At 39.1% G+C, this 16,697-nt stretch overlaps 2 protein-coding genes across 2 annotated transcripts in view; both read right to left on the minus strand.

Moving 5' to 3' along the window:
* lrfn5 (leucine rich repeat and fibronectin type III domain containing 5) overlaps positions 1-12,294 on the minus strand; it is a 31,782-nt gene extending 19,488 nt beyond the window's left edge. The window contains exon 1 of the mRNA XM_015384457.1: positions 11,652-12,294. The gene's annotated coding sequence lies outside the window, so the exon portion shown is untranslated. The remainder of the gene's footprint in view (positions 1-11,651) is intronic.
* A 2,207-nt stretch (positions 12,295-14,501) lies between these two features.
* samd15 (sterile alpha motif domain containing 15) overlaps positions 14,502-16,697 on the minus strand; it is a 4,325-nt gene continuing 2,129 nt past the window's right edge. The window contains exon 3 of the mRNA XM_015384470.1: positions 14,502-14,891. Within this exon, the coding sequence (XP_015239956.1) occupies positions 14,508-14,891 (384 nt within the window). The 3' untranslated portion in view covers positions 14,502-14,507. The remainder of the gene's footprint in view (positions 14,892-16,697) is intronic.

Genomic DNA, 16,697 nt, shown 5'->3' on the forward strand with positions numbered 1-16,697 from the left:
TGAAGTGTTATTAAAGCGTTAGCTCCGAGTGATCTCTTCTCAGTAAAAAGAAAGTTTAAAGATGTAAACATAGATTTCCTTTACAATACAAACTACTGATAGCATTGCAGCACAGCTTTCTTGAATGGTAATTTAGAAAAGTGGCAGATTGAAATTCCTGCTTATCTCTATCCTTGAAATTCTATAAAAATATCACATCATAGTAATTTTTCTAAAGATGGTGGCAAGCTGATTACAAATAAAAAGAATGAATTGTTGATCCATCTATGGCAACAATTACAGCTCCTCTAGTCTTTCTGGGATTTGATGCCACAAACATTCTTCTTGGCCAAACACCTCAAGCTCCATCTGGCTGAATGGGAGATGTCTGTGCAGAGCCAAATCACTCCAGAGAAGCTCAAGCTCTGGTTTCAAGTCTAAACTCTGGCTTAGCCACACATAGTGGTTCTGAAGCCACTCCTTTTGTGCGCCTGGGTTGTTTTCCTGCAAAACAAAACAAGTTTTTTGGGGTTTTTTTTTTTAACCATGTCTCTGTACTTTGCTACATTCATCCTTGCCCCTATCCTATCTGCCGGTTTCCACTGAGGGAAAAAGAAAAATCAACATAGCATGATGCTGCCACCACCATGCCTCATTGTTTTCTCCAAACATCATGAGAAGTTTAGAAAACTTGGTACTATGTGTGCTTTCTTATGTGTTTTTCCTATTCATATTTGTCTAAACCAATAAGGATCCTGATTGGATCTTTCATTTTTGAGACCATCAGTGACTAATGTGAGAATTGCTTTTAAGTCATAGCAGAGCCAATGGCTATTGTTTTTCATTGAATCCCCAAATGAGACTAAACCCTCACAGTGATGTTATAGTCCTAAATGCTTTGAACATGATGAGTCACGTGTTACTGGCCCATATGCTTAGTTAAATATTAACAAATTTAAAGTCATCGGATCTAAAGCTCTTATTTTGAAAGATTAACGATTTGCTAGCTTAACGTAAGATAAACTTTACATCATCAGCGATATTAGATTCGATTTTGTATTTTAATAATCAGATTACCTCGCAAAAATGTATCTTTGGTGATTCATTACAACAAATGAATAGAAATCAAACAGCTTTTTGTTCTAGTTAGCAAAAAACAAGCTAGCATTAGCACTAGCGCAAACATGCTACAGGAAGTAAGAAATTTAACAGTAAGGCACACCTGCAGTTAACTATAACAGGGTGTGAATAAAACAGTTTTCGACATTAATGTTAATGAGGAATTTGTTTTGTTTTCAAGAAGGGCTTCTTAACTATTTTAAATCTGCTCTTCAGACCTCCTCTTCTTTACTTTTCACTCACTTTACACAGTGTAAATTCTGTTATATTTCCTATCAATTATGTATATTTCTTTTTATCCTACTTTTACATTGATTTTCTTTTTTTGTTTTACTTTTAAACACTCAATTATTTATCATTTCTAATATTTTATTCCACTTTAAACTTTTGTTTTTGATCAAGCATTTTGCTCAAAGCCTACATTTTTAAAGTTCCTCATTAAAAAAAAAGTTATCCCTGCTCGGTTTATTAGTCCTAATAGTAGGACAACATGATAAAGGTTTATTTAGCAAAAAAAGATATGTTTTCTGACAATTTATATACCTATTATATATATATATTAAACAATTAATAGTATATCATTTATTAACATTATTTGCTGATGTTGGATATAAACAGTAGAATATCAGTGGTGTATCTAGAAAGATAACAAAAACAAGCTTTCTAATGGTTTTTAGTTTAATTCAATTCAATGCAGTTTATTTATGTAACGCCAATTGTCAACATACCTCTTCTCAAGTTTTTACAGAGACAATTTAATGGAGTGATACAGTAAACCTGGTTAAACGTTTTCTACCAGAGGAAACCCAGCTGATTGCATTGAGTCATTGACTTTCCACGATTTGCACCTCCTGGATGAACATGTGATGACAGTAGACATTTCTGTGCACTATATATGCACAGCTCTATGTAAACCTCCCTCTATTATTATTATTTTTTTCTAAATTCATATATTCCCTATTTAGTTGTCCCATTTTAGAAACCCGTTCCTAACTCTACAGGGGCTAATCTGACAAAGTGCTTCTAAGTTATTGGACTCTTCTTTTTACATTTGCCTTAAAACCCCAAATGAAACCCTAGCGTTGCTGTGAAGTAAATGTCAGAAGATGCCCATCGGAATGCAGTCAGATTAATATTTGAAGTTGAATGCCTCAAGATAAACAGTCGGCGCCATTAAACCGTAGCAGAAGACAGGAGAGCAAATTTCTGAAAGATTAAGTGAAAAAAAATTGATGGAATAATGATATTTCTGTAAAGTTCACCCAGCTGATTATCATATAGATGACTGAAGACAATTTAAAAGCATGTACAAAATATCTGCACTCAGCTTGTGTAATTATAATGGTGATAATAATTTTATGACCGAATTTGGATAATATGCTGCACTATTGTTGTTGATATTCGACACTGTTTGAAGTTTGCTTTTTAATTGTTTTCTGTATATGTGTGAAAGTCAAAGCAAGCAAGCAGAAACAATATTTGCACCTACTGTTATTTTTCTCCACTTCAAAGACCTTTGGGATACTGTTGCTTCTGTCCCACAGGAACAAAATGGCTAAATAAATGGTAACTATACCAAAGGTAGAGAAAGTGAATATATGTGGCATCCATACCCTGTCGAAACCTTAACTATTCTATACAGTGATGTATTTTTCCTTTAGAAATGTAAACAAACAGAAAAGCATAGCTAGGTAATGGAGTATGGATTTCCATTATCTGGATTTCACTAAACACAAAGTGCAATAAGAAATGTAGGTTAATCGCAAGAGGAAGTAGAACTGAGCTGATCATCGTGGAGGAAGAGGAACGTCTAAGAGGTGTTGACATTCTGAACTTGAAGCATTCAAAATCTTTCCACTAACTTAACCTTACATGTCCTAGAGCTTGACTCTAATGACTCTCAGGCCAGCATGGATGCTGATGTGGAAGGCGACGAAGCAAATACACAGAACAATATTCACCTTCAGAGCTTGAATAAGTTTAATTCTGCTATAGCCCCATTTTATCCCCCGCCTGGTTGGTTTCTGTGCATATTCACCAATTAGAATGCCATACTCCTATAGCATCACCTTCATGTGATTTTCCTGTAAAAGCAACAGCATTAAGTCTAAACCCTACAGCTTAGCTTATCTAAAATACGTATCTTTCCTGAGAAAACCTAGAGTTTTATTCTTTTTTTACCCTCTGTTTCTCTTTTGAGATTGCTTGAATGATGATGATGATAATGATGATGATGGTATATATTGTGTATATATTTATNCCTTCCTTTTTTCCTTCCATGTTTCCTTCCTTTTTTCCTTCCTTCCTTCCTTCCTTCCTTCCTTCCTTCCTTCCTTCCTTCCTTCCTCCTCTTCTTCTCTTGTGTCCTACCTCTGTTCAGTACAACTGTTTTTCCCTCCTGTTTTTTTTTCTTAATTTTTAAAGCCTGGCTTTAGTAGTTTTCTATTTTATAATTCATTTTCAACATAAAGGACCCCACAAATGGAAATTTGTATCTGGAAAAAATCGTTTGACAAAATGTGTAAGATATGTGTATTTCTAAAAGCAAAGGAGAATGTAAGCCATGAAAATGTAATGATATCCCCCTTTAAACGTTGAATGAAATGTTTGTTGATGATGTGATCACCCACAGGGTGAGATAAGGCTTTTAAATGAGGGAAATCTGCCCTGGAAAGTCAAAGCTTTTTTCCACTGCATTTGTAACAGAAACGCTGCCAGTTCCAAGCTTAGCGAATCCAAACTGTGGGCAAGAAGCGAAGCAAGTCGGCGCCTCAACAAACAATAACACATGAAGCTAATTAGTCACCTACAGACTTGTGAGTGAAACATCATCACTAAGCTGGTATGATTATTTTTTGTGTGGTAGCTTTCCCTTTAAGCCCCCGCTCTCCTCATCATACTTTCTTATTTTTTGATATGATAATGCCAACGCTTTTATGTTTGTGTACAGAAGGATGAAAGTCTAGACTAGCAGTTCAGGGGCCTCATAAGAATTACACTGATATCTCTCTGGATCGTATCGCCAATAGGAAGGGATGATTGGGCCCAGAGCCTCAGCAAGGATGTGCCTTGCCTCGCTATTGATTTTCTCTCTCCTCTCTCTGCTGCTTCTTTTACTTATGACACAGACAAGACGAGAGGATAAGATGAGATCCATTTGATGAATCCTGAGACGCTGTCAGGGATGTGGAATGTCATAGAACTAAGACCTTGGAGATCAGATCACAGCTTTGCAGGTGAGCCACAATGTATCAGAGCATAAGTGACAGTTCAAGTGATTATATTATGCAGGTTGAAGCCTTCTGGGGGACCCTCTTACAGTGCTTATAAAAGGTGCAGTAGTTTAATCGAAAGCAAAAAAAGCCAATCTTTAAATACAGAAAAATGGATGATTTAGCCTTAAAACTTTTCTCAAATTGCCATAAATAACTAAAATGTCAATGTTGGCTCTCAGAGAGAGCAAATAAAAGTCTTGCTTCAGCAAAACAACCTGTCATGCTACGAAAGCATCTTCTGCACCTAAGTTGAGACACAGAGCTCACACTGTAATAACTTCGCCCCTCTGAGCATACTGAAAAGCTCATAAAGTAAACAGCACACAAGGGTAGGAGTGACACAACGCCAAGCGGGGGCACACTTTGTATATTTTTCCCCCTCCCATCACATGAGGATGGCAGAGAAGGAAGCCCAGTGCTTGCCGCTGACAGCTGTGTAAAAAGTAGCGCAGGCTGACAAGGAGGCAGGAACGAGGTCGCCTTTAAATGGCACATAATAGCGAGGGGAGGAATATTATTGGGGGGAACATGCTGACATTTTTATGAGCCGCGGCTGATGAAGTAGCGAGGAATAAACGTCTCCCCCTGACCTATTTTTATGTGGGACAACTTCAGCAAATCGTACAAGATTTGTGGATTTTGTGTGGTGGTGCGTGGCCCCACGTTTAGAGAGAAATGGAGTGTGGAGATGTTGCTGCACCGCTGCTGCAAGGGTCCTCACTCCTGGAGCAATGCATATAGTGCGCTGGTAAAACATTCATTTCCCACCCAACTGCACATTTTCTTATCGTGTCACACTGAAACCAAACCTATTTTTGAAGCTTGTTTTAGACCAACTTAAAGTACTGCATGACTCTAAAGTGGGAGAAATGGTTTAAAATATTTTGCGAATAGAAATCTTAAAACTGTGGCATGCATTTGTGTTTTGCCTAAATTTTAGCTGCAAGTTTTTTGGAGTAGGAGGTGAAGGGGTATGCCTCTACCAGCCCTACACAGCGGGAAATATTTACCCTTTCACTTGTGAAAGAGCTCAGTCTGTTTGGATGTAGAACCCATGAACATCAGTCCGCAAGTCCTACCTTCAGTTGAACTATATCTGGACTTTGATCAGGCCTCTCATTACCTGAATATGCTTTGATCCATGCATCATGCTAAGACGTGAACCTTTTGCTTTATCTAAAGTCTTCCAGACACACTGCACCTTTTTAAAGACCTTCTCTTGCTGCTGTTGAGTTACTGTACTATAAAAATCTGTTACCCTTCCCTAAACATTTGTACCATTAACTGGCTTGTTTATGTTTATGATGCTTATTTCATTGTAGTTTGTGCTCCTTTAGTCATCAGTTGAGATGAAGTGTGCTCCATGTAATGTTTGAAGATTGGTTGACAATGTTATTCCCATCCTCCAACAAAAGTGTAGTCCATGTTTAATGGTTTAGTTTTCTTTATTTTAAGCATGTAGCAGGTCAAAGTAAAGAGTAGTTTGTTACTGTGACAAGACAAAATATAAGAGTTTAGGTTGTATTTGAACTAAGCGCTGAATTTTCTTTTTAATATATATGAGTGCATATGAATTGGAGAAAAAAAAAGGCTTTAACAGCTGAGGTGTAATCAGTGTGTGCCCGTTTCTGTTCCAAACACCTCTTCCCCTTGCTGAATGGTCTGGTTGTGCATCGAGGCAAAGAGAACCTGCTATTTCCAGTCTCAAATGGTCCTGAAGACGTGATATTGATTCACTCTGCAGAGACCAGGCCTCTTTTTGCAGCTGAAAACTCAGCGGAACGTGAAGAGAACTGTTGCAAGGGTAATCCTTTCAAGATTTGTTCTGTGAGGACGAAAAGGACAGCGCCTTCCCCCCACCCCTTATTTTCCTGTCTCGCTGGCCGTAAAAGGGCCCAGTAGGAAACAGTCCCATCTTTTACTGTCTACTTAATTTGCATTCAAAGATGTCTGTTCTGTTCCATGGGGGATTTGCATAACAGTCTGCACTTATCAGGTACAGGAACAAATAGGTAGATGATCAATTAATGCTTTCATCAATCACACACTTGATCTTTAAATGTCACACCCCCCTGGAAAATCATTATCATCCAGGTTGCAGATTTCACTACAAGTGATGCGACACAGGAGGCCTGGGAATAAACAAGCCAGCAGTCAACGTATCAATGCATCGACCATAAAGTCCTGCTTTTTGTCAATCAAACTTTTGTTTAATACCTCAGTGCAGGTGTTTCCACCCTTAGAGAGCAGAGCAGACTGACAGGCTACACCCACATATGCACACCAGTGGGTGGATTTCTGCCTAATAGAGGCAGCTAACCACACAACAACCCCCAGCTACAGAGGCACACTCATGGGCTGCAGCAGCATACTTTAGCAGAGGATATCTATGCTCTCCCTGGGGGAGCGTTTGCCAAGAAAATCCTTATGCAGCATGCAGCATGCCAATCAGGCTGTGAGGTCATGAGAGGGGGATATGTTTTCAGATGGTCTAACTTATGGTGGAGATCATGTGAAAATGCCTCTCATATCCATTTCTGGGCTCGGAATCAGGGAAACCAGCCCCAGAGTGAGGAAGTTAACAAGATCTGTAGACGCAACAGCAAATGGCAGCATGTAACCCGGGTTACTCAGGGGAGAGCAGGGTGTCCTCCTGCTGCCAGAAGTAAGCATTACCATGTCAAGGAGGTCAACGAAATGCTGCAACATGATGCGAAATGGTGTTGACAAAGCAGTGAAACAGGTCTTCTCTCTCCCGGCTTTATGAAGCCAAATGGAGCCGTCCAGGTCCAGCGCAGGCATCCGGAACAAACACGGATATTTTTTGTGGACTTTCTAGCATACATCTCTTTTTTTCCCCCTTTTTAGTGTAAATGTGTGCATGTGCTCTGACGCCTGTTATCCTGCAAAGTCTGCCAATGTTAAAGTGTGATAAATCCTGGGCGACAGCCTTGATGCCATGGCAACACAGAAAACGTCAGTTTCGGGTGCGAAGTAATCAGCAGCTGATTTTCCAACAGCCTGACATGATCTACAGCAAAGGTTATGGTCGAAGGCCATGACGGACCCACTGCACCATTTCTGACATGAGGAGACTGCAAACTCAGCTAAATGTATATTGGATTTAATGTCTCAATTGCTTTTCCCAGTGTTGCACATAATAAAAACCTAACTGACTTGATGGGAAACCTGAAGCAGTAGAAATTATTTTCCAGTGTTAAAGGCTTGTGGATGTAATGTGTGCATATGAATATGCTGGGGGGGTGGGAGTCTACTGCATCAGTAGAAGTGCAGTTCATTAGAATCTACATTTCCTCCTTGTAATTGCAAGTGTTTTACTTCACACAACATCACAAGATATTCTGTGTTAACTTGATCTAGAGGATATTTCCCAGTTGGAGCGTCGGTCAAAACTTTGTTCTTGTTCTTCATGTTGTGTCTAAGCTGAGCTGGTGAAAAAAAAATCACTTTTAGATCTTAAAGTGAATTAGAAATTGGATTTGTATCTTTAGTCTTGCACTGTTGCAACACACCCTGATGTAACCTGGAATTAACTTCCAGGCTGACAAACGGAGAGTCTCTGAGCACATGTGAATAATATCTACTACTAGCCTAAAGGCAGAGATGTGATAATTAAAAAGCATGCCGTTTTTCTTGACAGCTATAACTACAAATCAGATAAATGAAATTAGGGCCTTTTTTATGACATTTTCAGCCACTATTAATTTCATCAGTGGTTTTGGCATCCAGCCTTGACTTCCATGTTTATATTTGATTATGATATCTACAAGTATGCATGAAATTGGACCCAATATGGGACTGGTTTGAGGTTTTATCTTTCCCAAATCTCAGTTGCTCTATTGTGTGTTTTGTCTCTTTGCTGCAGAAACTGGAGGGTTGCTGCAGCTACAGCCTTTCCTAGCAGTAAAAGGGTTCTGATTTTTCCCACAAGCAAAGAGTCTTACAATAATCCACTGTACTTTCATAGAAGATATTACAAAAATAAAAAAATAAATAAAACAACTGGAATGAAAATTTCATTTTCTCTTAAACTCTTCTTTTTAATTATGAAGTGTTATTAAAGCGTTAGCTCCGAGTGATCTCTTCTCAGTAAAAAGAAAGTTTAAAGATGTAAACATAGATTTCCTTTACAATACAAACTACTGATAGCATTGCAGCACAGCTTTCTTGAATGGTAATTTAGAAAAGTGGCAGATTGAAATTCCTGCTTATCTCTATCCTTGAAATTCTATAAAAATATCACATCATAGTAATTTTTCTAAAGATGGTGGCAAGCTGATTACAAATAAAAAGAATGAATTGTTGATCCATCTATGGCAACAATTACAGCTCCTCTAGTCTTTCTGGGATTTGATGCCACAAACATTCTTCTTGGCCAAACACCTCAAGCTCCATCTGGCTGAATGGGAGATGTCTGTGCAGAGCCAAATCACTCCAGAGAAGCTCAAGCTCTGGTTTCAAGTCTAAACTCTGGCTTAGCCACACATAGTGGTTCTGAAGCCACTCCTTTTGTGCGCCTGGGTTGTTTTCCTGCAAAACAAAACAAGTTTTTTGGGGTTTTTTTTTTTAACCATGTCTCTGTACTTTGCTACATTCATCCTTGCCCCTATCCTATCTGCCGGTTTCCACTGAGGGAAAAAGAAAAATCAACATAGCATGATGCTGCCACCACCATGCCTCATTGTTTTCTCCAAACATCATGAGAAGTTTAGAAAACTTGGTACTATGTGTGCTTTCTTATGTGTTTTTCCTATTCATATTTGTCTAAACCAATAAGGATCCTGATTGGATCTTTCATTTTTGAGACCATCAGTGACTAATGTGAGAATTGCTTTTAAGTCATAGCAGAGCCAATGGCTATTGTTTTTCATTGAATCCCCAAATGAGACTAAACCCTCACAGTGATGTTATAGTCCTAAATGCTTTGAACATGATGAGTCACGTGTTACTGGCCCATATGCTCAGTTAAATATTAACAAATTTAAAGTCATCGGATCTAAAGCTCTTATTTTGAAAGATTAACGATTTGCTAGCTTAACGTAAGATAAACTTTACATCATCAGCGAAATCAGATTCGATTTTGTATTTTAATAATCAGATTACCTCGCAAAAATGTATCTTTGGTGATTCATTACAACAAATAAATAGAAATCAAACAGCTTTTCGTTCTAGTTAGCAAAAAACAAGCTAGCATTAGCACTAGCGCAAACATGCTACAGGAAGTAAGAAATTTAACAGTAAGGCACACCTGCAGTTAACTATAACAGGGTGTGAATAAAACAGTTTTCGACATTAATGTTAATGAGGAATTTGTTTTGTTTTCAAGAAGGGCTTCTTAACTATTTTAAATCTGCTCTTCAGACCTCCTCTTCTTTACTTTTCACTCACTTTACACAGTGTAAATTCTGTTATATTTCCTATCAATTATGTATATTTCTTTTTATCCTACTTTTACATTGATTTTCTTTTTTTGTTTTACTTTTAAACACTCAATTATTTATAATTTCTAATATTTTATTCCAATTTAAACTTTTGTTTTTGATCAAGCATTTTGCTCAAAGCCTACATTTTTAAAGTTCCTCATAAAAAAAAAAAGTTATCCCTGCTCTGCTTATTAGTCCTAATAGTAGGACAACATGATAAAGGTTTATTTAGCAAAAAAGGATATGTTTTCTGACCATTTATATACCTATTATATATATATATTAAACTGTAACTGGAGTGTGTAACAAAAGTAATTTCCTTCAGGGATTATTAAAGTAGGCCTATTTGTGATTCGGATTCTGTATGTGTTGAACTGCAGAGGTGGATCAGACCCAAAGCATACAGCCAGCATCTCCTAGCCAATACTGAATTTTGACTTGACCTGCCAATTCCTTTTTTTTTTTTTTTTAAGGACTGTTACACCTCAGAGAGAAAAGAAGCTATGCTAATGAAACTATGCTTTTTGGAGGGGGGTGGATATTACAGTTTTAGATCCGGAAGAACATAAATTAATTTCAAGAGGACCAAGGCAAAACCAAACACTGATTGATTGATTGATCCTACATACCTAATTTTTATGACCTAACAATCATAATGCACCATATCAACTGGACTGAATGATTTTATAAAATCTTCCAATCAATTTAAATGATTACTGACATCGCAGTCTGCTTCGGCCCTTTTCACAAACATATTATTCCTGAATGTCACCGTATGCTGCTGCCATTCATTCACACCACAACTACAGACCTTTGCAGGAGGAACGTGATTTACAACAAGAATAGAAAATGTTTACACAAAGGAATCCTTCACAGAAGCCTCATACCCTACAAGATGTCACCACAGGCATAAGTATAAAAGAAAGAGGTTGATTCATCTTTAGAAACAATTAGCGACAAAAGAAATACAAGACCTGACGATGAAATCTTGTTCTGTAGATGTTAAATCCTATCCCAAGAGACCAGGGTTTATTTCACACACAAGTTCCTTAAGAGAGCCCCTTTTCAGCTCTTTTTTTAATCAAGTGTAAATTTGGGTCAGTGTATGCGAGAGGGTTGGTGTGCTGAGGAGCCACCTATCACATCTCAGCCATCAGTGGAAGGTATAGCAGCACAGAAAGCACCAACACTGAGCACATTCACAGAGCAAACACAGGCATCAAAATGAGGCGTGGGCTTGCTTTCGCTGGGGTAGCAGTTACAATGGGGCCTCTGGCACTCATGAATAATAGGAGACAGATAACTAACAATCCACACAGGGCAAGACCCTTATCTGTCAATTATGATCATATTCTTTTTTGGGTTGTTTTTTTTTTTTTTCCATTGGTGCTTCAGTCACCTGGCAACATGCAGCTCTCCTCAGAATAATCAGTTTTGCTATTTAGACTAGGTGGGACTTCATCCCATGTTAATGATTTGCATATCAGCTTAGATCACAGGAAAGTACATCTAGCAGTGCATCCTCATGGGCGGCTGGAAAACCCAAAAACTAATATTTCTCTGTGAATATACTGAATTATTGAGCTTATTAGTCAAAATTATGAGTTTGACCTGCAGGATGCAAACAAAAAAAAAGAAAGAAAAAAACTAGAAAAGGTAACACAATTCCTTAAATCTGATGGCCTGTCTCCAAAAATGAAGAGTTTTTTTGACCTTGCGGTACAACAGAGCTGTCAAATGAGAACTATTTCAAGTCTTGGGTTTGGTTTCCTATAGAAATAATAATAAAAAAGAGTGACGAGACGCAACCCGCGCTATAAAATCATATATTTACCTTTCAAATGAAACATAGAGCCCAGTCAAAGGAGGCTGGCCGGGATGTGATTTCCTCCCAGGAGCTCAGTAGACATACTGAGGGCTAAAATGGGACCGACTGCGCCTTTGGAGATATTTCAGGTAGCTATCCCAAAAGATGCGTCTTGGCTCCTATAATATTTGACGGCCTGTACAAGGAGCGATGCCCTTCAAGAAATCCATCAATTCCTCCTCCCAGCGATCCTCTCACACCATTAATAAGATGTCTTCATTTTTAGGATGAGTAAATAAAAAAAGGGGGGGGGCGCAAGGGGTGCGTGAGGGGTCCCAGTGTGGCTCTTTTTTTCTGGTGCGGGATCGCCTCTATTGCGCATCCAGAGGAGGAGAAAACGCCTTTAATACACGGAGCTGGTGTTGCGCTGAATCCGACCAGATGTTCGTCTCGCTTTCACTGTCTTTTTTTTTTTTTCTCAATCCGCAACGCAGGGCTCAGTCAGTGCGAGTTAATCCAGATTGACTGTCGTTGTAGGCGGTAAACTCCCCGCTTTGCCCCCGGACCGCTGTCTGCCACCGACCCGGCTCCATGTCTTGACCAGCGCCGCTGTGTCCGGAATGGTAATTCGTGCGCTCCGAGCTGCACAGAGAGCGTCTGTGTGCACAGGCAGATGCAGCAGTAACCTCGCAGCCTATCTCGCAGGCAGGCATCATTATTTATTCATGTAGACTGAACTCTGCTGCACGAAAAAATAAATAAATAAATAAAAAATGCAGCGGATTTATAGCCTAATCTGTGAGAATTAGGCTACTAAAAAAAAGCTGATTATTTTTGCTGAGATTCACACTCATGCCATGAAAGATAAACCAAACCCATCAGTTTCTTATGCATCAAGTATTTGTGGCATGGCTCTGCATTTTTTTGTCTTTCTTGGAAAAAAGCAAAAATAGCAGCCTGTACAGCAGAGCGTTCCCTTATGTATTAGATAGATTTTTGGCAAGAAAGTGTTGAGTTGGCTAAAGCAGAACGCCCTGGCTCCCTTAGGGTCTACTTGGCACTGAATCCATCATTATTTGATGCACCCACCCCAAAGCCTTTTGTGCAAGTTGGCAAAGTATGGCCTGTGTGAGTGCAAAAGTTGACAATGTCTGTTTTNAATCCATCATTATTTGATGCACCCACCCCAAAGCCTTTTGTGCAAGTTGGCAAAGTATGGCCTGTGTGAGTGCAAAAGTTGACAATGTCTGTTTTGATGTTTTTTTTTTTTTTTTGCAAAACTATCCAACAATCTGAACACCTTTTCTCATCTGGAAACCAACATTTATTTATTCTTTTTATTTGTCTTTGCAAATTGCTCCAGCATTGTGAAAAAAAATGTTTAATTATTTCCACTGATTTTTAAATGCACCATGATCTGGACTTAGATTAGGACATTATATCAGGGGATGTGAGTATATTTAAATGTTCAATTGTAGCTCTGACTGCAGGCGAACCTCCAGCCCAGTATCCAACCTTCTGCAGCCTCTAATAGGTTTTCTTCCAGGACTGCCCTGTATTTAGCTCCATCCATCTTCTTACCAGCTCTCAAACGTTTCCCCCAGTGCAAATCCTAATTAATGAGGAATACGGAAGATAAAACTCTCCTTTAAAACAAAGCAAAACTGTCTCTGCAAAGTAAAAGTTGAAAAAACTTCAATTTCTATGTTAACAGAATAGATATAACAAAACGCTGTTTGGAGGCAATAATAACTGGGTCATAAATTGCACATATTATGAGCTCACGCTTTGCCAATGTTAATTTTCGGCTTGCTGATAAAGTATCACAGTGGCAGATGTCCACACCTGACACAGATGACACTTCCCAAGATGCCAAAAGTCACAGAGAGTGCTGCAGGCACAGATGAGAGAGAGGAGGGGGAAATGTGTGGACTTATCACACCTTATGATGTTGCAATGCAATTTGCCAACATTGTCCAGTCCTGGCTGAAAGGGAGTTGGAGTCGATGAGACGAGTTCATCAGTCACAACTCTCGTTGTTTAGCCATTGATCACTGCAGCTCCTCCAGAGTAACATTGGGCTGCCTCTCTGATTGTTGCCATTCTAGCTGTTATTATGGTTTGGTTTAATGTCCTTTTCAGAATGATGGCTAAAGTGGTCACTGGCCCCACATTAAACTTCTCTCCACAACTCTTTACAGTTCATTTCATGAGCATAAATTAAACTCAGGTTTACCCTCTGTGCTTATATGGTAAATCCTAAAGGAAATAAACTGATTTTATTCATTAATATCACATTAAAAGAAGCTAATTAGTAAAATATTTATAAATAATTTAAAAAATCATGTTATATTGTTTCCACTTTATATTTATGCAGGGCTTTTTGTCGGTGTAGCACATAAAAAAGGAATAAAGCACATTAAAGTCTGTTTTGGACTGTAACAAAATATAAAAAACGTCAAGAGGTTTGAATACTTTTACAATTTTCTGAAACAAAGCCTCAGACCCTCTCCTTGGGCTTCTTGTGAAATAGCTGTTTGCTGTGATCATCATAAAATTGCCCCAAGGATTGGTAGGAATCAATTAACTAATCCAGTTCCACACAAGATCAATAGGAATAACAGGTGGCTAAGGGATTTCTCTAGAACTGGGATGACAGGAGCCCTTTGATCAGTTGATTGTGCTGTTTTGCATTCACACAATCTGATGGATATGTCTGGGAAAAAAAGAAAAAGAAAAAAAAAAGAGCTGCAATCAGTCTTTGTTGTTTCCCCTCATTTAGTGAGATCACCCACTAGTCAGTAAATTTCCAGCAGTTTCTTTCTTTTTGAAGTGATTTTAAACACACGCTGACACACAGTAAAAACCACACTTAAAAGCATTTTATTGTCTTTTGTTTGTCAGCCACATGGTCGATGGTGGCATTTTACTGCTGGGAAGTGTTAATGTCAGGGCTTGTCTCTGACCTACTGAAAAGTGTCTCATCTGTGTGATCGTCAGCTGACAGTTGGTGATATCAATGACGCTGCAATGCTTTTGTTTGTTTAGTTTTTTTTTTCCCCGTCTCCCTCTTTGCTCCTCAGGTGTTGAGACTCCACTATTCAAGTCACACAGAAAGGACTGGAAGGTGAGGGCCTCGGCACGCACTCCGATGCGGCTCTTTTTTACCAAGAACAGGGCCATGGTGTCCCACCGGGGGTCTGCGACGCTGCGACTCCACGGGGTCTCTGTGATCCCCAGTAGCTCACGTACACGAGCAGAGATGACCTGCAGGACACACAGCAGGGTTGAGGCCTTTGATAGTGAAAGCTTTACACAATCTAAATCTACTTAATAAGGCACCCCACTGAGACGATGGAGAGTCCATGACACAACATAACTGTTCATATATGAGAGAAGGATTTACTTGCAAACTAATACTATTGCAAAACAAAGGGAGATTGTTCTACATCTAGTTGCTTTAAAAAACCTTGATTAGTTTAACGGGATTTCATGTGGCAGACCATTGCAAACAAGTTCACGATTGTAAAGTGTGTGGAAAATTATAGCCTTTATAGTCTTAAACATATTAAAATCTGCAAAGTGTGCCATGCATTCCTATTCATTCCGCAATACACTGATGCTTCTAAATAAAGTCCAGCTGGGTACAGAAATGAAAGGATCATCAATAAATAATTCAGTTCAATTCAATTCAAAATACTTTAACGGAAATTAAATGTTGGAGTAACTCATAGGGTTTGGTTTTCTCCACAAAGATGTTGTAAGGTGTTGATAGCTGTAGGTAGGAAGGATCTTCTGTATCGGTCTGTTTGCACCGGATCTAGAGAAGCCTCTTGCTGAAGACACTCTGTTGTTGTCTAAAAATCTTCTGCAAATCTTTTGTCACTTCATGAAAAAATCTTCTTCGAGAAATCCTCCAGAGGTTCTAGAGGTGTTCCAATAAGAGAGCTCTCCTTCTTAATCAGCTTGTTGACTTTTTTAAGTCATTTGTTCTGATGCTGTTACCCCAGTAAATGATGGAGGAAGAGATCACACTCTAAGCAACAGATTTATAGAAGATATGAAGCATCTTGTTGTAAATGGAGGACCTATGTTTCCTTAGGAAGTATAATCTCCTCTGTCCCTTCTTGTAGACGGCTTCACAGTTGTGTTTCCAGTCTAGTTTGTTGTCCAGCTGAACACCAAGGTATTTATACTTCTCAACCACGTCCACTTCTTCTCCCATGATATTAACAGGATTCAACTTGTTCCTATTTCTTCCGAAATCTACAATAATCTGTCTTGTTTTGTTGACATTTAGGATCAGATAATTGTTTCCACATCATGTCAAAAAGAGGTTCACAAGCTCTCTGTACTCAGCTTCTTATCCATCTTTGATGCACCCGATGACTGCAGAGTCATCTGAGTATTTCTGCAGATGACAGGACTCTGCCTGGTACTGGATGTCAGAGATGTACAAAGTGAAAAGGAATGGATGGAATGCTGCTAACTACTGCAGCTGACCCCTCAGTCTAATAAACTGTGGTCTTTTTGTCGAGTAGTTTTTGATCCAGGCGATTGTTAATCCTCTACCTGAGTCTTCTGGGGGTTCACACAAAGTAAGTTAGGTTAAATTGCATTAAATGCAATGGAGAAATCAAAAAAACAATCCTCACAATGCTCTCTGCCTTGTCTAAATGATAGTGGGTTTGTTGAAGCAGGTTTATGATGACATCATAAAACTTCAACTCCATGGCGATAAGTACTCTGCGGGGGGTCTTGAAAGCAGCTTGATTGTTTACTGAGGCAAACCAACAGAAGTCTCTCTTGGACCTTCATGATGTAGGATGTCAGGCCAACAGGTCTATAGTCACTGAGGACTGCTAGCTGAGTCTTCTTTGGTACTGGAACAAGGCAGGAGATCTTCCGCATCACTGGAACGTTCTACAGGGTCAGACTAATGCTGAAGAGGTGCTGCAGAAACCCACCGAGCTGCTCTGCACAGGCCGTCAGGACTCTAGAGCTGACACCATCAGGACCTGGTAACTTATTACAATTCAGGCCCCGTCCACACGAAGCCGAACCCTGGCCTAA

This window comes from Cyprinodon variegatus, unplaced genomic scaffold (genome assembly GCF_000732505.1).
Source record: "Cyprinodon variegatus isolate N-32 unplaced genomic scaffold, C_variegatus-1.0 Scaffold313, whole genome shotgun sequence".
Lineage (NCBI taxonomy): Eukaryota > Metazoa > Chordata > Actinopteri > Cyprinodontiformes > Cyprinodontidae > Cyprinodon > Cyprinodon variegatus.